Genomic DNA, 23,034 nt, shown 5'->3' on the forward strand with positions numbered 1-23,034 from the left:
ACCTCCTTTTTCAGCTGTGTATATGTGGAGACCTAATTACTCAGGGTCAGAGAATCTGAGCTTGCTTTACCCAGCAGGGCTGCATAATAGGATGATTTTGCCACAGGGATGTTTACCAGGTGTTTGGAAGTGTCTACACTTGGCTGTAGGGTGTGCTTTGACTTGCAAGGGGGAGGTCTTTTGCCTCTCCTCTTAGCATATTATAAAAAGCCCTTTTGAATAAAGCTCTGGGCAGCTGGGTACTGATCCAGGGCCCTCCTGAAGCTATCCTGTGTCTCTGTCTTGTTGTCTAGGTCTATATCTTTCTATCTGATATTTTCTCATTCTTCTCTCCTCCACCTAAGAACCCTTCAAAAGGTGGGAACTGGACTCCCATATGTATAGGAAATCTGTCCCCATGTCCAGTTGTGTGTACGAATTGCAGTGAGTTCTGGAAGCTGGAGCATCTCCATCAGTGTGTACAACTTCCTGATTCCAGCTATTCTCTATGTGCATTGCATCTCCATCAGTGTGTACATTCACCTGATTCCAGCTGTTCTCTATGTGCATCGTATCTCCATCAGCATGTACATCCACCTGATTCCAGCTGCTCTTTATGTGCATAGCATCTCCATCAGCATGTACATCTACCTGATTCCAGCTGTTCTCTATGTGCATCGCATTGCCACCAGCGTATACACCCTCCTGATTCCAGCTGTTCTCTATGTGCATCGCATTGCCACCAGCGTATACACCCCCCTGATTCCAGCTGTTCTCTATGTGCATCGCATTGCCACCAGCGTATACACCCTCCTGATTCCAGCTGTTCTCTATGTGCATCATATCTCCATCAGCATGTACGTCCACCTGATTCCAGCTGTTCTGTATGTGCATTTATAATTTCTTCTTTCTCAGGTCAATCTCAAAGCTGTAGGTCTTGGCAATCCCTCCCTCCAAGCTTCCTCATACGCTTCTCTAACTCCTTTTCTAAGTCATGGACACTTTCCCCTTGATTTTTTTTTTTTTTTTTTTTTGTGTGTGTGTGTGTGTGTGTGTGTAAATATACAAATAAAATCTGCTGTGTCAGTTTTGTGTTGCTTGTATGTATACAGTTTCAGGGCTGACCAGTTGCTATTGGAAACCAGCTAGGGGGCTAATTGCTGGCTTAGACTAATTCTCCCACTCGCAATAGTCTTTAGTTGCCTGCAGCTCTTTGTCTGGGTGGAGCCTGGTTATATACCCCCTTCCATGATAGTGTGTCTATTAGTGTTGGCCTTGTTCAGGTCTTTCTTAGGCAGCCATACTGTTGAGGTATCATGGTTGCAGCTTTCCTGTAATTTTTAGGAGACACAATCTCACCACAGAATTTCTGGTCTTCTGGCTCTTACCATCTTTGTGGCCTCTGTTTTGCAATGTTCACTGATGTATGAGGGTAGATGTAGCCACTGGGCAACCCAAAATCAGTTGATCTCTATGTTACAACCGGTTGTAGTTTTCTGTAATGGTCTCTGTTTGCTACAAAGAGAAGTTTCTTTGATGAGGGTGAGAGCTACATTTATCTGAGGGTATAAGGATAAATATTTAGAATACAGTTAGGAATTATACTGGTTTAATAAAGTTGCAGTAGCAGGTTCTCCTCTGAGATCCATAACCTTACTAATCCCAGGGAGTTGGCTGGGTTTCCAGTACCAGGCAGGATTTCTCTTCTGTTGAGCAGGCCTTAAGACCAATTAGACAGCTGTTGGTTACTGCCAACATATGAGTACCTCTATTGCACCATTGAGGATATCGTGGCAGTCTGGTTATCCTTGTGGTTCATAGGCATCACAGATGGTTAGGACTTTTGAATGATTTCCTCCCTTGGCAGCTTGCAGAGCACCATCTGGTACTATGAAAGGTAGACCAAAACCTCAAACAGGAGGCTTTCAAATCAAATCCATCTCAAATCTTCTGAGCCTTATGTCCTAAGTGTGTGGCATCTCTAGCAATAGAGACATATCTCCAACCTCTGGGAGGCAACCAAGAGGAATAGAAATAGCTTGTATTATTTTTGCAGTCTCTTGGAGTACCCTGACCAACAACTTGAAAGGAAGTTTCTCACGCCTGGTACTTTTTTTTTTGTATGGCTCTTGTAAGGGACATTGTCAGCACAAATGGTGTGGAATAACTTCATTTAAGTGATATATATATATTATTAATATACATGCATATATATTAATTTTAGGTAAATACAAAATAATGATTCCCTAAGGATTCTTTTGTCCCTCCTTCCTTTCTCTCCTTCTGTATTGACTTCCTTCTCCCTCTCTGTTTTCTCCATGCTCCATCTTATCACCCAGACCCTGCTAGTTCTGTTTCTAGTCCATCCTTCCCCTGCCCTGTTTTCACTTTATGACTTCTCTGGTTACTTGACGTCATATACTCACATATGAAGATTTGGAGCTAGGAACCACAGATGAGAGAACATATGGCATTTGTCTTTCTTGATTTGGGTTACCTCAGTCAAAACTATTTTCTTGTTCTATTCATTACCCGCAAAAGTCATGATTCCATGTTTCTTGATTGCTGAGGATATTGGAATATTATGGATATAGTATTCCATAGTGCAGATGCACTACATTCTCATTACTAAATTCGTCTTTTAAAGGGCATTTAGGTTGCTTCCATTTTCTAGATATTGTGAACAGACCAGCAGTGAACAGTGCTGAGAAAGCACCTGTGGAGTAGGATGTCTAGTTCTTTGGGCAAAGCAGTGGCATGGCTGGGTGGAACAGTAGATGTAATTTTTGGACTTTTGAGGATCCTCTGTACAGATGTCTAGGGTGGCTGCATCATTTGTATTTCTCCCATCCTTCTTGCCGTTTTACCCCCCTCCTGTCTTCCTTGTGTTCCTCCCTGCCCCTCCCCTGTCTATTTTTATAACTACGTTTTGTTGTTGCTGAGACAGGGCCTTTCTATGTAGCACTTGCTGGCCTGATACCTGCCATATAGTTGGGTGCAACTCACAGCAAGTCTTCGGCCTCAGCCTTCCGAATGCCGAGATTACAACTAAGCACCCCTACAGTGTGCTGTAACCATTTCTTTTATTTATTTATTTATTTATTTATTTATTTATTTATTTATTTATTTATTTATTTATTTATTTATGTTGTTCTCTAGGTATCGTGTAAGAGAAACATCTTTGTGTTTTTTCATTTAAATTTGTTTTCAAATTTCTTAATTGTGTAGAATCCATTTTTATCCATATCCCTTTCTCTCCTCCCAAGTTCCCACCCTTTCATCCCCAACACTTTTCACTCCCATTTTTATGTACTCTATTTTTTTTTTAAAGTAAACCTACTTAGTCCACTTAGTGCTGTCTGTATGGATGTAGGCCCATCCACTGAAGCCTGGATGGCTGGTCAGGGCTGCATCCCCAAAGGAAACTGGCTTCCCCTAACCCCAACAGCCATCAATTGCAAGAAATCCTCCACTGCAGGTGGAACTTTCTGAGCCCCCCTCCCCCATCCATGCTGGGTGTTTGGCTGGTTTGATATTGTAGGTCTTATGCCACTGTGGCATCAATGAGCATACTTTATCAGGGCATTTGCTATTGTAGTTCCCAAGGTTTGAAGCTGGTAGACTGTTGATTACCTGACTCGGCTGGTAGTATACACAGTACCTTCCAGCACATCAAAAGCTAGTCAGTAGGAATAGATAGAGCTTCCAGGTCAGTATCAGCTTGATTTCTTCATAGCCTATGACTCAAATATATGGTTTCTTGATAATGGGGGTCTTCCCATCAAGTTCTGGAGGGTAACCAAGAGAAATAGCCATACTCGGTAATTCTGAGCAGGGCCAATCCATGGGGAGTAACTTTGGGGAGGCTGGACTTCATTGACCGACAATTCAAAAGAAGTAACATACATTGGGCAAAAGGATATTTATTTGATTGCCTATCTTGTCTCGGGAGGCATTGTCTAGGTGACTCCATTTACACTCCACTTAAGTGTGCGTGTGGGTGCTCCTGCACTTGTGTGTGTGTGTGTGTGTGTGTGTGTGTGTGTGTGTGTGTGTGTGTGTGTAGATTTTAGGAAGTTTCTCTAGTAATGGGTTTCCATTGAGCATTTTCAAAAGTTCTTTAGTGTTAGTTATTCACCTCCATACTCAGTCTTCTATCCTGCTGTTTCTTTCTTTCTTTTCTTTCTTTCTTTCTTTCTTTCTTTCTTTCTTTCTTTCTTTCTTTCTTTCTTTCTTTCTTTTTTTCTTTCCTCTCTCTCTCTCCCTCCCTCCCTTCCTTTCTTTCTCTCTCTTTTTTCTCTTTCTTTCCCTTCCTTCCTTCTTTCCCTCCCTCCCCCTCCTTCTCCACCTTTCCTCCCTTCCTTCCCCCATGTCTTTCTTTCCTTTAGACACAAGGTCTCACTATGTAGCCCTGGCTGTCCTGGAACTCACTATGTAGATGAGGCTGGCCTTGGACTGAAGTCTACCTGCCTCTATCTCCCCAGAGGGCTGGGATTAAAGACATGCACCACCATGACCAGCACCTAGCTATTTCTTCATTACAGACAATTCCCAGCTCTCAGGACTTATCAGGACATGCTTGTGGATATTTTTTGAGACTTCTATATTTTGAAGTTTTTAACATGTGTGTGTGCTTCTGTGTCTATGCAAGTATGCATATATATGTGGTGTGTGTGTGTGTGTGTGTGTGTGTGTGTGTGTGTGTGTGTGTGTGCGTGCACATGCGTTTGTGCACAGGCATATACAAAGAGGACAAAAGAGGGAATCAGATCCCTCCAGAGTGCAATTACAGGCATTTGTCAGTTGTCCTGCTTATTAAATAGCTTCTGAGGGAATTCTAACTCTGGTCCTCATGGTCATACAGAAAGGAACTAGTAAGCCATTTCTCCAGCTCCTTTAAGGTGTCATTTTACCTTAATTTGTCGGTCACAGAGTTCTGCGCCTTTTTAGGCGTACCAATTATTTATTCTCATTCACTCCATCTTTTGTTTTTGACACATTGAAAAGTTATCATAGAATTCTAAATATGTAACTTATACAGGAAAATAGTTAGCTTAAAAATTTCCTTTAAATACCACTGTAAAGATGATAAACCAGAGTTCTAGGGAAGACATTGATTCTTAAGCTCTATCTAGTAACTATAACCTGAGAACTACTAGGAAGAATTGTTTTTTTTAAAAAAAACTTACCTTGCGTTCTAAAGTTCATAAAAAATTTCAAAATACCACTTACCTTTCAGGTTCCAGTATCATTAAAATTAAAATCTAAGCCTTCTTTGTTTATGTTGGAATTTATAAGTCAGTGTAAATTATCTTAAAATTTGAGCAGCCATGTTGAATTATGTTTGGAGTACTTGAAGTTTGTATGCTTATATCTGGAATGGCTCTGTTTTCTGCTCTACCACTAAAGCTATGCATATTTTCATCTAAGTTGAAATCTGAAGCTGGATTAGAAGATTCATGATTTAAGGCTACACTGACCTGAAATATGTTTGGAATTCAAGTAGATAAAGTTATATCTCAACTACATTCCTTAAAATGTAATATAAGCATGATTTAGTATATATGGTAGACAGAAAATTCTATACATTTAAAATCATTTGTTTCCAACAAGGGCAAAATCCTAGTATATTTTAGTTACTGAGTCCATGATTTATGTGTACTAGGATCAGTCTTAACCACAGGCTGAACATAAGTGAGATCAAATAGACATGTCAATGAAAAACGAGATTGATTTGCTTTTTGTGAAGTCCTCTGTAAAGGGTGCTATATGTCTTGCTTCAAAGGAAGGGAAGTTAATTTGTACACATTCTATCACAGGTGTTCTGGGTTAAACAGTCAGCAGCAATAGGTTTATAGAAAGAAAGTACTTTGGAATTTATGCTAACGTCTTAGAGTGATATCAGCACTTAGACTCTGATAACTTCTCAAATGAATGCCTTTTAGATCATGTATCCTTCAGGGAAACAGAATCAGCTAGTGTGGAAACAGTTAGCAGTGCATCAGCGTGACTCTGAAGAGCTGCTTTTGGTCAGAGTATCTTTAATAACTCTGTTTTTAAAGAATTAATGATTTTAGACTTTACATTTTTCCAAAAGGAATCGCCTAGAAATACAAGCTAGTAAGTTTAGGATATGTGTTTGCTGCAGCAGCCTACTTCTCTGCTACTATAAATGTGAAAGAGCCTCAGATGTATTCTTGGTGAATTTGCCTTAACGTTCTGTTGCCAGTACTTGCTCAAATCAGTGAGTTCAGAGTGGTAGAAATTGAAACTTTAAATAGCCATTCTCAATTATAACAAGATTAGTGGAGCAGAGTTCTGTCTGATTTATTTTCCTAATGATTCCTATTTGAAGGCAATGATCCTTTCTTTAGAAGACACCTTAATCCTGTTTTTATTCACACTATAATTAATAAAACAGTGAAAAATTGCCCATGTATCCACTAAATTTTTTTTTTATTACCTGGGACCTGTACAACAATTTTTCCTTCCTTCCTTCTTTCTTTCTTTCTTTCTTTCTTTCTTTCTTTCTTTCTTTCTTTCTTTCTTTCTTTCTCTCTCTCTCTCTCTCTCTCTCTCTCTCTCTCTCTCTCTCTTTCTTTCTTCCTCTCTCTCTCTCTCTCTCTCTCTCTCTCTCTCTCTCTCTCTCTCTCCTCTTTTTTTTCCCAGGACAGGGTTTCTCTGTGTTATACCTCTGACTGTCCTGGAACTCACTTTGTAGACCAGGCTGGCCTTGAACTCACAGAGATCCACCTGGCTCTGAGCCACCACTGCCCCACTCTTGCACAACAATTTTAAGATAAAAGAAAGGATGGCTTTTTTGCATGCAAAGATTGACTTGACATTCTTAATTTTACAGGCAAAAAGACAATACCAATGCCAATATCAAATTCTAGGCTTCTATATTTCTTTTTATTAATTACTGTACTTCAGAGCTCAAGTATCCTATTAAGCATCAACTGAGCTTATTCTCCACAAATGACATTCCTTTGTTTCTAGCAGCCATTGGTGAGATCACTGGAATGCTGCTCCATCCTTCAAAGAGACTTCAGCTCTCTTCTCTAGCCCTCCTCCTCGTTTGTGTGGACGAGCACACACATATCCAAACTCGAGCAACTCCTTGAAAGAAAGTTCTTTGCCTCCTGTTATCTTCCCACTGCATCCCTGCCCCTTCCCAGTATATAGCTTTAAGACATGGGTGTTTTTCAAGGGAGCTGTTTTCTCTTGTGTAGCATTATCTCTTGCGTTAGTACAGAACCTCTAACATCTTCTGGTTGCTGGTCTATTGACCTTCCAGAGAACTTCTCCCATTCTCAGAAGTCTCTGCTGATGCTGATGTAGAAGACTACTTTAGAACTTGTTCTGTTGTTGCCATCCTGACCCGTTGCAGAAGTATTCATGAGGGAGGGGGAATCTATTCTTCACTCCTGTGTCACTCTGCTAACCAGGTTCCGTAGTAGCCCTAGTTCCCAATGTTTTACAGACACTTAGGTTTAAAAAGCTTGCTATATTTCCTTTGAATTATTTTTGTTTCTAGACTTAGAGATGAAATGATTATATTAGAGCTAGAAACAACTCTACTTACAGATTCAAAAGTCACTACTTCTTCATAGTCTTTGGTACCTTGCTCTACGTAGCTCATCTCTCCACCTTTATTGGAAATAGATTTTTTTCTCACATATTATATCCAAATATATTTCCCCCTCTCTCTATTCTTCCTAATTCTTCCCTACCTCCCCTCCTATTCAGATTCACCCCCTTTCTGTCTCTCATTAGAAAACAAACAGACTTCTAAGGGATAACAATAAAGCAAAATAAAGCAACATACAATATACGGTACAACAAAAACTAACACATTGGAATGGTAGAAAACAAACAGAACTAAGAGAGCCCAAGAGAAGGCACGAGAAACAGACCCACTCATTTGCACACTCATGAAACCCATAAGAACTGGAAGCCATAATACATACACAAATATATTATGTATATTTATAATATATATTTATATATACATTATATAAACATATAAATAAAATTTAAAACATGGACAAAATTAACAACAACAACAAGAAGGAAAAATCCTGACTTGACATTATGGGACAAAAAGTCTCCAAAGATGCTGCTGAGTTCATTTTCTGTTGGACATCTCCTGTCGGGCATGAAGCCTACCCTTAAGAGTATTTTGTTTACCTAGTAGTCTCCTTGGAGGGAACTAAATTTTCATTTGCAAGTGGTTATCAATTAGAGATGGCTTCTGGGTTAGGGATGGGGCCTGCGTTCACTTCTCCTTTCAGCTCTAGGACCCTATTTGGTGCAGACCATGTAGGCCTGTGCATGCTGCTTCGGTTTCTGTGAGTTACTGTGTACATGGATCATGTTGATTTAGAAGGCCTTGTTTTCTTGGTGTCCTCCATCCCCTCTGGCTCCTCCAATTGGGCTCCTTTTCTGTAAAGATCCTTGAGCTCTGAAGGGAGGAATTTGGTGGAGACATCTTGTTTAGGGATGAGTATTCCAAGGGTCTCTGTCTCTGTCTCTGTCTCTGTCTCTGTCTCTCTCTCTCTGCTATATGGCTGTGGGTCTCCCATCCTAGAAAGAGTTATCTTTCTTCCTAGTCCCTTACTCTATACTGAACCTCTATGGTTCTATGGATTGTAGTTTAGGTACATTGCTTTAATGGATAATATCCACATAAAGGAATTCATATCATAATTGCCTTTCTGGTTCTAAATTATCTCATTCAGGATGAGATTTTTCTAGTTCCATCCATTTACCTGAGAATTTCATGATTTCAGTTTTTAAAAAATGGCTGACTAATACTCCATAGCATAAATGTACCACATTTTCTTTATCCATTCATCTGTGAGGGACCTCTAGCTTGCTTCCGGTATCTTACTCTTATGAATAGAGCAGCAATGAACATGGTTGAGAAGTGTCTCTGTGGTAGGATGACCATCCTTTGGGTATATGTCCAAGAATGGTATAGATGGATCTTGAGGTAGATCAATTCTCATCTTCCTGAGCAACCACCGCACTGATTTCCATAGAGGCTGTACACGTGTGCACTCCTACCTGCAATGGATGGGTGCTTCACATCCTTGCCAGTATGAGCTGTCATTTGTTTATTGATTTTAGCCATTCTGCCAGACATAAAATGAAATCTCCAGTAGTTATGATTTGCATTTCCCTGATGGCTAAGGATGTTGAACATTTCTTTAAGTATTTCTCAGTCATTTGAATTTCTTTCTTTCTTTCTTTTTCTTTCTTTCTTTCTTTCTTTTTTTTTTGAGAATTCGCTGTTTAGATCTTTATCCCATTTTTAATTGGGTTATTTGTTTTCTTGATATCTAGTTTTAAAAAATTCTTTATATATTTTGAATATTATTCCTCTAGTATATGTGTAGTTGATAAAATATTTCCCCATACTGTAGGCTGCCACTTTTTTCAAATGTATTCCTATTGGATTGTACCTGTTAAGTTTTAGATATGCCAAGATATGTATGAGTCCTAAAGTGCTTAACTGTAGACTTGGGCTGAAATCTTCATCACTCCTATATTAATGCTCATTTAATATCACATCCCATTTTATTTTCCATTTTATATTCAATCTGTTTTTCTGTCATTGTGTCTATTTTTCTAACTTGGAAATAACTGTAAAACAAGATCAGCTTTGAAGAGAATTGGTAATATACAAACACAGTTTTCTTAAATCAAAATGGTTTAGGCTTCCTCTATTTCATGTTTCTAGTACCTAACACATATTATACATTTATTATAAAATGAAAAATAATTCAATATATTTTAAAAGTTTCACTATCTTTATTACATGCAATATATCCTAAGATCCTGTGAGCACTTTGAATGAAAACAGCTGATCAATCATTCAAAAGGTTTAACCAACATAATCAATGTAGGTATATTTTGTTTAGAGGAGTAGATAAAATAGATAATGCTTTAACAATGTAGTTTAAGACCAAGGGTAACTAAGCAAGCATAAATTTACAAAATCTTAATTGTCACTTCATTGCTGAAGTGAAATACCAAGAAGAAATTTAGTAATATCTAAAGTAATTTTTAAAAGGAAGTCACATTGATTTGAAGGGACACTTTGCTTCATATACAATATCTTCCTTCGCAAATCTCAAGAGAATTCTTATTCGTAACATACATCTTTAAAAGTTTCAGAACATAAATCTTTAGAGCAGTACTATTTCTCCATAGCTAAAAATAAAAATACTGAAAATCTTTGTAATAAAAAAAAGAAACGTTGCAAACTACAGGAAACTTGGAGCTTTGAGTTAAGTGCTTATTTAACTATAAAAGTCAGTGTGTATTGTATGAATAGAAAACCAATTTTACCACTGTGAAGTCCTTACAGTAACCCTTTTCAGAATCAGAAAGATCATATATTAAAAATGGTCTTTGCAGTCATCAATGTATACAAGTAAAGTCTAGCTACTGTTAAATTAACACTTCGTTAAAATATCAAAGTAAAAGTTTCAACAAATACTTTTTTATGTTATATTTCAAAACAGGACAAAAAAAAATGAAGAACAGATTGCCAGTTCTTCTACTTCACAGCAGTTAAGTTTCTCAGTTCGCATTTTCTTTTCTTTTGCCGAGCTCTCTGTTGCTGGAAACTCTTAAACCGATTTCAAGGGCTACACCTGAATAAACACATTGTAAAAGTGTTTATGTATTGAAGTGGGTCAGTTCAAGGTATGGTATTTGGCTGGAACTCCTAATTTCTCTTTTTACAGCACAAGGGGCTGCCAGAAGGAGGAAGTCTGAGCTGAATTAATACATTTGTTGCAGTAGAAGGAAAATGGAAACTACTCTAACCACAAATCAAACTGCCTCTTTCATTTATGCCAATGATAAAGTTTTCCTAAGAAGTATATACACTCTGGCACAGAGCCACCATAAGTTTGCATTTGAAAGAAAAACGTGTATGCTTATTTGTTTAAGGTTTACTGCTTGGGTTATTTGTAAGTCCTTTTCCTGGTAGGACGGAGTGTGGAGGGGCTTGTGAGGCAGATGTCCATTTTCATTCTTGGAGACAACTTTTCTCTGTTATAGAACAATCGTGGAAGGTACCCATGGAGCTTGGATTGGTGTGAACTTTCTTTCAAAAACTGGCATCGCAGTGTGTGACAGACCTCTGTCTCCCTCACAACAGCTGCATGAACTCTTATGACACGCTCTCGTTTTCTGATGGTAGAGAAGTCTCTCTGCACAATTCATGTGCACACAAAACTGTTTTTGCTGCCAAGATACACTGTGTTAAGAACAAGGGCTGATTTGGTGAAATGCCGTTGGTGCCATTTTAGAACTCGTTCCTCTTGTCTTTCCTCTATGGTTGGTGAGGTCTTGTAGTGGACTGAGGTTGCTTCACAGTCTTTGCTGAATAAATATTTTAAGAAAACATACACATTTTCTCAAGGGGCATGCCAGAGTCAATCATGCACATATTTCAAGCCGTGTTATATATTACTCTTACAGGATCAGTAACTTCATATCTAGAATAGTAACTTCAATAAGTCTGAATAATTTCCAAGTAAAGTTATAGCATAAGACTAAATAGTTCACCTCCTTTGGTTGATTTCCTTAGAACTAGAAGGCAATCAATGATTTTCATTGTATATATAGGTATAGAATATATAATAGGTCCTTGTATAATATATATATAGTTACATATTATATAAACATATAATTTAAAATGACAATTACTTTAAATTGGGAGCAAAGAAGTACCTCATTCCTATAGTGTTTGTGGAACCATATTAAATAATGCAGAGGAAGTACCCAGAAAATTATATAGCATATTCACAGGAAGCACTCCAAACATATTGGTATGGTTATAAATATTGCTATTCCATAGGAAAGGCACTTTAAGACACCTCAGTTTCTAGAGCCTAGGACACTATGACTTGTAAAACACTCTGGTTTCTCCCTTGTTCTTTGATGTACAGCCACATGTACAGACTGACAACGGTCTAAGATGTAAACTGAGTACATATCAAACATGAGACTATATGCTCACTTAAGACTTCATTTGAGTCTCCTGAAATCTTCTCAGCCAACTTTCAGTTTGTGAATACTCCCTGGGAGAGGAATTTAGACATTTTCCTGTTTGTTTCACAGTGTTTTACAATAGGCATGGAGTTCACGACAGGCCTGCATTCCCAGGAAAAGTCTCCCAGAATGGCACAAAGAATGTTCACTAGAGCAAACGACTTTGTAAAGTCTGACTGAGATGGCCAGAAGTGAATGGGGGAAAGGCTGTCAGTATTGACCTACATGAGAGAAGCTGAAATTAGCTGGAAAAAAGTGTAGATGCCCTTCAGACATTCGATTCTCATTGTTTAGAAAAAAATTATGGGGTTTTTAATGCAAAAAAGCTCAGAATTGACTTTGGAACCTGTGTTCGATGTGGGTATTTCAAGTTTGATGGGTAAACAAATCTATTACTCTTAACATTTTTCGCTGTCCAAGGAAATATCAGTGAATAAGAGCAGCCATGGGATATTCCCTGGTGTACATCTATGTGTTCTGTGCTGTGGTAGACTAATAAGACAATTCAACAAATATGCCTGGATATTTATCTTTACTCATAAATATCAAGGTGTATAAGAATCTCGGTCTATAAAGAAAACATTCTGATAATGCTTAAATATTTTTCTCTTTCCAAAGTACTGTAGGACTCATTCACACTACTTCATCTCTTTCCCACAAACCAAATGTTTATATGTTATGTCCTAGGACGCAGCATTAATGTAAAATCTGCTGGCCTTGTGGGAAGACATGGACCTCAGTCAAAACAGCCGTTCATGGTGGCCTTCTTCAAGGCAAGTGAGGTACTTCTTCGATCCGTGAGAGCAGCCAGCAAACGGAAAAATCAAAACCGCAATAAATCCAGCTCTCAACAGGACCCCTCCAGGATGCCCAGTGCTGGAGGTAAGATACGAGAGTGGCAGTTGTGCTCAGAGAATTATTGGGTCATATGTTGCAAGTCAAGTTGCCACAATAAATTTGCCAGCTGCGTATACCTTCATTTGGTATATGAAATCACCTAGCGATGTTTCTAACATCCCCAGAATGTTTCACCAGTGAATCACTCAGTAATTCATTTAAAAATAACTATGATGTGCCTTCATGTGTTGAAAGATTCCATTCAAATTAAAATCAAGCTGGCGGTAACACAGTTATGAAATGGCTAAGTCAACAAAGTGTAGCCAAAGTGAAATGGCACATCTTGAGGGCTAGCTTCCCCAAGGAATGGTCAACCAGGTGAATTCAGCATCTAGTCCTTCCTTTAATATTTAGATGTGAATCATGCCGCTCAGATTCTTTCTAGAACATAGGAACAGGGCAGATGGTCAGAGAATCAAGGTGTACTTGTATTTCCCTTAATTACCTGGTGGGCTGATATCTGAACTATCACATGTACACATAAAACTTTTTGGCAAAATATTACAAATGGGTAGCTGATATCAATCTACTTTGATTTTAATTTATTCTCCTTCTGGTTGGAAAAGGAGATAAAAGTGTCACTAATTAGAAAGTATGTAACTGCCAGTGACTTAACTGTACACTTTATGCTGAGAAGGACCTTGGTTAGTCTAGGATATAAGACTAACCTCATGTTTTATATGAGGTAAAATTAGGTGAAATTGATGTCTACATTATTACAAGAATCTTTTTCTATCTATGAAAAATAAATTTGGATCTTTACTATTCCTAGAACTTCTCAACTTAGTAAAAAATTATTTGTTTACTGATAATGATGTATATGGTTCTCTTAACAGGTACCATATGTACAGTACTTTGCCCTAGCAAAGGGTGAGCAGATGCCTAGGACAGCCATGAGTCCCACCAGCAGTATTTTGGCAAATTAGAAATCTAATTTCAAATAGCCTTTGCTATTATTAAAAAAAACTTCATTTTTTGAAGTTACTTCAAAGTAACAAATCTCCTAGAACCTGAGATCGTCAAAGATGGAATTCATTCACCTTCCTGAATGTAGTTGCCAGATCACCTGACATGTCTAGAAACAGAAGCAATAGGAGAGAATTATATATAGAACTACATTATACTGAATTAAATGCTACATATAAAATGAAGCTTTCAAATAAAGTTTCATTGAAGAATAATGGTAGTTTTATGCTACTTTGTTAAAAATACTCAGAAAATATTTAGCTTGGCAAAAAGTTATAGTCTCTGAATATGAAAATGGAGAAAAATAACCTTCTAAAGCCCCCTTTTCCTTGCAATACTAGCTTGTCAAAGTTATAGATGTATATTTTTCAGCGAGGAGGTTTCTGAAGTTGACTGAAATGTTTTTAATTTAATGTAGCACTTTGCATCAAGAGAGGGGTTTTCTAAACTTTGAATAGAGTAATAAACAATTTTTGAGGAAACTGGAAAGCAGAAAGCACAGCCATGCCCTTATTATTCGAGCTTATAATTACTCTGGCAGAAGGTTCCAGTGACAGAATCATCAAAGTCCTTTTCCCTCTGGGCCCACTCTATTTATCTTCTCTTCTTGACCACAAAGTAACAAATGTACTTCTATAACCATAGATGAATTAAACACATGGAGCAAAAACCAGGAGTCCTTTCACCAGTTCCCCGACACATTTAGTGTACATGCTTATTATAGTATAGACTGATATTTCCCTTTGCAGAGTTGGTCCTTGGCAAGCATCTCTGTGAAATATGTGGTAGATGGTTTTGAAGCTAGTTCATATTTTGATAATAAGAAAGTAGCTGGTTTTCTATAAGACTTAACCTTTCAATAGGTAATAATCAAGCAGACTGGAAAAGCCTCGTAGGATTTGGGCTAAAAGGCGGGACTGAAGGAAAGGGAATGGTAATATAAATAGAACACTTGATGTTTGGGGGGGCTGGAAATGCCAGGTAAAATGTAAAATGATCCAACTACAAATAGTAAATGCCATAATAATACCAGGCTTTCATAATAAATGATGGAACAAAGGCTCTCTGACTAGTGTATGGGTGGACGCAGCTTTAAGAAAAAGTAATGATAGAGGTTTGTCAAATTGCAGCTTTTTAGTGCATCTCATAAAATATTGGAAGTCTGAAAAAGCACAAGATATAGGAAAATTATAATCCAGGTCAGGTCATTTTGACCATTTTACTTCACTTTTTTCCTGTTTCAAGAACTTCTGTATTGGACGTGGTGATGTACTCATGTAATTCCATTACTCAGGAGGCTGAGGCTAGGAAATCCAGAATTCCAAGTCAACCTGAGTTATCCAGGGATGCTGAAGAAACATACAAAATGAGGGGAGGAGGGAGGGTGGGCAGAAAGAAGGAACGAAAGGAGGGAGAGAGGAAAGGGATAGAGAGAAATAAGCTTCTTCCCTTATGACTTCTCAGTGCTCTCTGTCCCATTCGTAATCCTATGGGAGAGCCTAGAAGAGTGTTTACCCCAAAGTAGGAGCCTACCACATACCTACTAAACAAATCACCATGTTGATCGCTCCTGGAAAACCAACTTCCTCGTTCAAGTGGATATTCATAGAACCATTGCTTCCAGAAGGTTTGTGGAATTTGCTCCCGTCTCAGTTCCTTCAGCAAGAAGGCTGGGCAGCAGTCCTGTAGATGATATTGACAGTGTCACATTGACCATGCACAATGAATTTTTTTTTTTAAGTTTGGGTGGTAGAGGAAGGAAGAAAAAGCATTAGCCAAGTTTTAAAGCAGCCATCCCTGAAGATACAGCAGCTATAGGTTGATAAGGTGTTCAAAGAACTCATCATGGACCTTGATGTTGTTTCAAGAGTTACATAAAGTGCTCAAAACAGCAGAGTATTGAGAGTCTGCGAAAGCTGACAGGAAAAATGCCAAGTCTCAGCTTACGCCAGAACTGCTGGAAGACATTCTATCATGTGCTTAGTACTAAGGACCCTTGAAAGTGGGTCTGGTCTTGCAGTGGTCCTGCTTGGAGCCTTGATAGCTTCTCAGGGTAGTTCTCTCCCATAGTTAATCCTAACTCAAACATTCTGCACTTATTCTCAAATCAAATAAACATTACCTCTTGTCTAATGTATACAATGGAAACCTATGCCTCTTGAAACGTATCAATCCAAACAAGGAAAGAGAATCAATTAAATTATCCAGAGTACTCTATACTGTATTATCAGTCAAACTACACAAATGATATGTTTTGTGTATTTTAGAAGTGATTTAGTCATCTTCCTAGCAAAATGACCTGATTCTTTTAAAATGTTGCAGCACTTAAAAAAATAATACTAGAATTAGTGTAATTAATCACATCACTTTTAATGAACGTTTTGCTTGTTTCTAAACAAGGTCTCTAAAATAAATACTGTACTGAAAATCCTGCAGTGCTACATGCAGGAAAATGTTTCCAATCTAAATGATTCCTATAGAAATTAACATTAAAAACTGATTATTCTGTGAATCATGAAATGTTTTAGAAACCTTTCTCAAACAATTATTCTGGCACACCTAATATGTCATTAGCTAGCCCTATTTCTTTATTGACATAATTTGTCTTCTTCTATTGTCTATCATTTAATACTGACTATATCACTTGGTAGTTATGTAGTTTTGGATATGACCGCCAGGTGACTGTTGATCCTATTTACTCAGTTTGTGAGTATGAAAACAGAGCAAGACCAGAAGTAGAAACAGTGAGTGGGAGAGATTTGGGAAGCTTTTGTTTAGAGAAGTCTAGCAGGTAGTGGGAATCTAAAGTTTGTAGACAAAATTTTATGTCAGTAGCCTCTAAGGTGTGGATGACATTTGTATGATTACAGGGATGCTTGGCCACATAGAATTAAGGGAACATTCCAGGTAGCTGTTAATTTATTGGCTAATGTTTTATGTCACAAATTTATACCCAGAAAAGCACAGATATCTCTATACAAGCAAATAGCAGCAACTCCTCTGGGTCAGGTTGTATTTATTCAAATTGATAATTTGCTGAGTATGGCCTGTCTCTCTTTTCAGGCTTATTAAAATTGCCCTCAAGAACATATCAGATTCACTTTATTGAATAGTCTATTGTGAGCTTCCTTAGGCTGCGTTCATCATTTTCTGTGAATAAATTAAATTTCTTGTCCTAATTCTCTAGTTGTTCACTTCCTGTTTTCTTTTTAAAAGCTAAGAAAAAGAAAGCTAAAAATCTCTTTTGTTTTAAGACAGAGAGTTTTCATTGTCTAGTTCATTTAAATTGTTGTCATGCTTAAATGATAAGTTCTGTTTTGGATCTCTCTCTCTCTCTATATATATATATTCATATATTATATATTATATATCTATATCTCCACACCTATCTACCATTTATCTATCAACTCTATCTGCCATCTACCTTCTATATATCATCTAACTATGCCATCTCTTAAATGCAAACATTGTTAATACATACATGGAGTTTTTGATTACTTTAGTAGATTATCATCCCCTCCACATCTGTCCAGCCTATCTTCACACACCCTTCAATAGTTAGTGTTCAAATCACTGAAAGTTTATGTAATCTTAGGGTTTCATTCTCCCACTTTTTTTTACCACCTCCTATTTTATTGTATTTTTGTTATTATTAAGTCAAAAATAGAATGATATTTTAAAAAATTGAATCAATTTCACATTTTTGCTATAAATTGGCCATGAAAATTTGCACAAATACTTAGTATTTTCAACATTTGACATTATTTTCCCATTACTGCCACAATTAAGAGATAAACCAGAGAAATATTATAACGCATGCATATGTTTGAAGTACGTTAGCTTACTTTTTGTAGTATTGACTTGTACCAGAACTTATTAGTAATTTCTATCATGACTTCATTTTTATTTTTTAATATATTTTTATTTATTAAAATATACCATTTCCCTTGGTCCTCTTCCTTTCCTCCCAGTCTTCCCATACATTTTTCTATGCCCTCTCAAACTCCTGCCTCCTCTTCTTTAATTATTATTATTACACACACACACACACAGAGACACACACACACGTACACACAGACACACACACGTCTGTGTGCACATACAAGAATATATAAACACAATCTCTTGAGTTCATTCAGTGTTATTGGCATGTACATGATTTTGGGGATCATCACTTATTATTGGATAAGCATGTAGAAGGCTCATCCCTAGGGGAATATACCTCTACTTTCAGCATCCCTTAGTTACCCGGAGCACTTTGTTTAGGGGTGGAAGGCTTGTGAGAGATTTCATGCTCCGTGTTAGCATGTCTATTGTTATTGTCCTTGTTCAAGTCTGAGTGAGGCAGCTAAATGAGCATCCTAGGTGATGCTTCCCTGTCACTCCAGGAGACAATCTCACAGTAGGTTCCTTGGTCCTCTGGCTAGTACAGTCTTTCTGCCCCCTCTTATGCAGTGTTTCCTGAGTCTTAAGTGTAGGAGTTGTGTTGGAGATGTGTCCCGTGGGGCTCAGCTCCCGAGAGCAGTAGTTCTCTGCATTATGACAAGTTGTAGTTTTCTGTAATGGTCTTTGTCTTTTGCAAGGAGAAGCTGCTTTGGCGAAGCTTCCTGGTTACTCTTGTCTGTGTGTATGAGGGAAGCATACTTAGAATGTAGTTAGGAAGTCTGCTGGTTTAGTAAACTGGTGGTAGTGGGTCTCCTCTTAATGTTCATGACCTCACTAATCCTGGGTAGCTGACTAGGTTTTCAGTACCAAGCATGTTTTCCCTCCTGTTGGATAGGCCTTACGTCCCATTAGACAGCTATTTGTTACTGCCAATGGATATGTGCCTTGTTGCACCTTTGAGAATAACTTGTCCTATTGGTTGCTATTGTGGATCATAGACTTTACAGCAGGATAGGACTGTTGATGCTTTCTGCCACTGGCACCTTACTTAGCACTAACCTGGACTGTGAAAGGTATTCTCCAGGGAGGAGATACCTTCTCATCAGAAGCAGTTTGAATCCTCAAAGTCCTGTGTCCTATGTGTGTAGTATCATCAGCATCAAAGACTTACCTTCAACCTCTGGGAGACAGCCAATGGCGAAATTGGGTTAACCAACAACTCAAAAGAGGGTTTCTTATGAGTGGTACTGGCCTTTTTATTAGACAGTCTAAGGCTACACAGAGGAGCATTTTCAGCCCAAGTTGCTTAACTTCATTTAAACTGTACATCTATATGTGTGCACATATAATTATGTGTATTATATGTAATTTGGGATGAATAAAAAGCAGTATGATTCGTTATGGATTTTCGAAACATCTTTATTGTGTTTTTTTCTTCCTCCCTCCCACTCCTTCTGTATTGACCACCTTACCCCAAGTAAGTCCCCTCCAGTTCTCCCCCCATTTCCCCCTTCGCATCATGTGTGTCCTGCTATTTCAACTCTAGTGAAATATCTGAGTTTCTTTGGTTTCTCTGGGTTATAAAACTGACATGTGACACTATGGAGCCACGAACCACAAATGAGACAAACATGTAGCGTTTGTTTTTCTGAGTCTGGGTTACCTCATTTAGTTAAAAATATTTTCTACTTTGCCATTCTGACTGAAGTGAGATAAAAGCTCAAGTCGTTTTAATTCGCATTTCTCTGATTTTGAAGGATGAACACATATCTCCTAACAATTTTTACTTTTTCTTCTGCGAATTCTCTGTTTGTAGTCCATGATTTGACTCTGATTTTTGAGTTCATTGTGTATTCTGGGTATTAACCCAGCCATCAGGTGTACAGCTGGCAAAGATTCTATGAGTTTCCTCTTCACTCAGTTGATTATTTCTTTAGGTGAGATGAAACATTTCAGTTTGATGATGTCTCACTTGTTGACGATGTCCCAGTTGTTGACCCTAATTCCTGGACAAATGGAGTCCTTTTCAGAGGTTTGTTTCTTACATTCATAGCCTGTGGTGTACTGCCTACATTTCTTCCAGAGGTTTCAGTGTTTCAGGTTTCATATTGAAGTTTTTGATCCATTTGGAGGTGGTTTATGTGCAGGGTGATAATGCAGGTCAGAGTTCACTTTTCTTTATGTGGACATCATGTTATTTCAGCACCATTTGGTGAGGATGATCTTTTTTCCCCAGTGTATTTTTTTGGGCATTTTTTGTTGAATATCAGATGGATGTAGTTATATGTACTTATGTTTGAGTCTTCTATTTTGTTCCATTGGTCTACATGTCCATTTTTTGTGTCAGTATCATGCTGTTTTTACTATTATGGCTCTGTAATACGATTTGAAATCTGTAATGATAATCCCTACAGTGTTCTTTATGCTCAGGATTGCTTTGGCTATCTGGGGTATGTTGTGGTTCCAAATGAAATTTAGGGGTAGATTTTTTTCTTAATTTCTGTGAAGAATGAGATGAGAATTTCGATCGCACCAAATCTATAATTTGTTTTTCAAACAGTGTTCATTTTCATATTATTAATATTAAAAATAATATAATAGTTATAATTATCATATATTATATTATACATAATTATCATATATTAATATTAATCCTACAAATGTATGAGCATGGAAAGTGTTTGCATTTTACAATATCTTTCTCAATCTCTTTCTTTAGAGATTTAAAGTTTTTGTTATAGAGATCTTATTATCTCATTCATTGTGTTTCTTTCTGTTGTTTAATTTTCTTTGAGTCTATTGTGGAATGTGGAATGTGGAATGATTGTGGAATGTGTCCACAATCACTACATCTATTGAAATTCTCATATGATTTTTGTCTTTAAGTCTACTTATGTGATTTATTACAATTATTTTCTTGTGTATATCGATTCAATCCTGTATCTTTGGGATAAGGCAAACTTGGTAAAGGCAAATAATGTTTTTGATATATAGCTGTATTTTGTTTTCAAGCATGGGACTAAAGATTTTTGAGTCATGTTCATCAGGATTATTGAACTATAGTTTTCTTTTTTTTTTCATTGTGTCTACCTGGTTTTGGTATGAGAGTAATACTGGCTTTGTAGAATGTTTGGAAGTAATCTTTATGTTTCTGTTTTTTAAAAATTATTTAAGAAGTATTGCCTGTAGATCTTTTTTGAATATTTGATAGAATTCTGCTGTACATGGTCCTTTTAAAGTCGGAAACCTTTACATTACTGTTTCAATCTCCTCATATGTCGTGTTTAGGTTGTTCATCTTTTTTTGTTTTAACTGTGGTGGTCTGGATGAATCTAGAAATTCTTCCATGTCTTTAGGTTTGAACTTAGTGGAGTACAGGTTTTTAATATATTCCCATATAATATTCTGAATTTATTTGGTGTCTGTTGTTTCTCTTTTTATTTTTGACTGTGTTGATTTGGATCATCTCATTCTTTTAGTTAGTTGGACCAAACATCTTGTTTACTTTCTTTTAAAGAACCTGTTCTTAGAACCATTGAGTCCTTGAATTATTCTATTTGTTTCTATTTCTTTAATTTCTGCTCTGATTTTTATTTCTTGCTGTGTATTGGATTTGGGTTTGGTTTGTTGTTTTTCCAGATTCTTGAGTTGCATTGTTAAATCATTTATTTTTTGATCTTTCTTATTTTTTTAATGTAGGCATTTGGAGCTATAAATTTTCATCCTAGGGCTCCTTTTAATATGCCCCAGAGGTTTTATTGTGTTGTGTTTTCATTTCATTTAGAGCCAGGAATTTTTTATTTTATTCTTGATTTCTTTTTTGACCCATTCATCATTCAAAAACAAGATTTTAATTTCTATGAGTTTGTGGACTTACTAGAGATTTGTTTGCTGTCTACTTTAAGTTTTATTGCTTTATGGTCATATAGAACAGAGGGAGTTATTTCAAATTTTCTAAATTTTTAAAGATTTGTTTTGTGTCCCAGAATGTAGTCTATATTATAGATACTTCCATGGCCTGCTGAGTAGAATATATAATCATTGGTGTTTGGGTAGACTATTCTGTAGATATCTGTTATGTCCATTTGATGTATATCATTTAATTCTGGTGTTTCTCTATTTTTTTTTGTTCAGATGACCTATCTATTGGAGAAGGTGTGATATTAAAATCACCTACTGTTAATGGTTTGATGTTAATCTGTTTCTTTAATTCTAGTAGTAATTTTTTTAATGAAATTGTGTTTATCAGAGCTTGTTGCATATATACTTAGGATTGCAATGTCTTCTTGATTAATTGTTTCCTTAAGAAGAGTGAAGTGTCCTTGTTTATCTGCTCTGATAAGTTTTAGTTTGAAGTTTATTTTGTCAGATATTAGGAGAGCAACACCTGTTTGTTTCCTGGTCCCATTTTCCTTTCATTTTAAGGTGAGGACTCTCTTTAAAGCTGAGTTTCTTGGAGACAACAGAAGGATGAATTTCCATCCAAACAGCCTTTGTCTTTTGATTAGAGAGCTAAGGCCATTAATATCTGAAGTTATTATTGAAAGGTATGTGTTGATTGTAGTCATTTTTTTGCTATTTTAAATCATACTTTGTGTTTCAGTAATTAGAGGAGTTTCTACAGTCTCTTGGTTATGTTCACTCCTTTCTTCAGTCCAAATTATTTCTTCCTATATTTTATTGAGAGTTGGTGTGACAGAGATGAATTGTCTTAGCCTATTTGGATCATGGAAAGCTTTTCACTTTCCTTCAACTCTGGTACATAGTTTTGCTGGGTTCAGTAATCTTAGTTGATAATTGTGGTTTTTAGAATTTTGAATACATTGCTTCGGGTTCTTCTGGGAAACCCAAAGAAGTTTCTATTGAGGAGTTAGCTGTTATTCTAGTGGGTTTTCTTTAGGTGTGACTTGTGTTTCTTCTTTTGCAACTTTCAAGAAAATTTCTGTTTTCTGTATATTTAGTGATGGAATTATGATTTGCCACAGGGTCTTTTCTGGTTTTGTCTAATTGTTGGGGTTCTGTTTGCTGGTCTTGTCTAATTGTTGGGGTTCTGTTTGCTGGTCTTGTCTAGTTGGGGTTCTGTGTGCTTCTTGTATTTCTATGGATAGATACGCTTTTCTGTAGTTTATGGAAGTTTTCTTATATGATCATGTTGAAGATCTGGTCTTTGCCATTGACCTGTGATTATTCTCCCTCACCTATGCCTATAATTTGAAGATTTTGTCTTTTGATGGT

At 37.1% G+C, this 23,034-nt stretch overlaps 1 protein-coding gene across 3 annotated transcripts in view; it reads left to right on the plus strand.

Moving 5' to 3' along the window:
- The window catches only part of Bmp5 (bone morphogenetic protein 5), a 121,879-nt gene that overhangs the window by 85,478 nt on the left and 13,367 nt on the right, over positions 1 to 23,034 (plus strand). For 2 of the 3 annotated variants that reach the window (XM_059267015.1, XM_059267016.1), the window contains exon 4: positions 12,739 to 12,933. In XM_059267015.1, the coding sequence (XP_059122998.1) occupies positions 12,739 to 12,933 (195 nt within the window). Of the gene's footprint in view, positions 1 to 12,738; positions 12,934 to 20,633; positions 20,764 to 23,034 lie in introns of those variants that run through there. The other variant, XR_009380118.1, reaches the window with a different exon arrangement.

The sequence above is a fragment of the Peromyscus eremicus genome, chromosome 7 (genome assembly GCF_949786415.1).
Source record: "Peromyscus eremicus chromosome 7, PerEre_H2_v1, whole genome shotgun sequence".
NCBI classification, from domain to species: Eukaryota; Metazoa; Chordata; class Mammalia; order Rodentia; family Cricetidae; genus Peromyscus; species Peromyscus eremicus.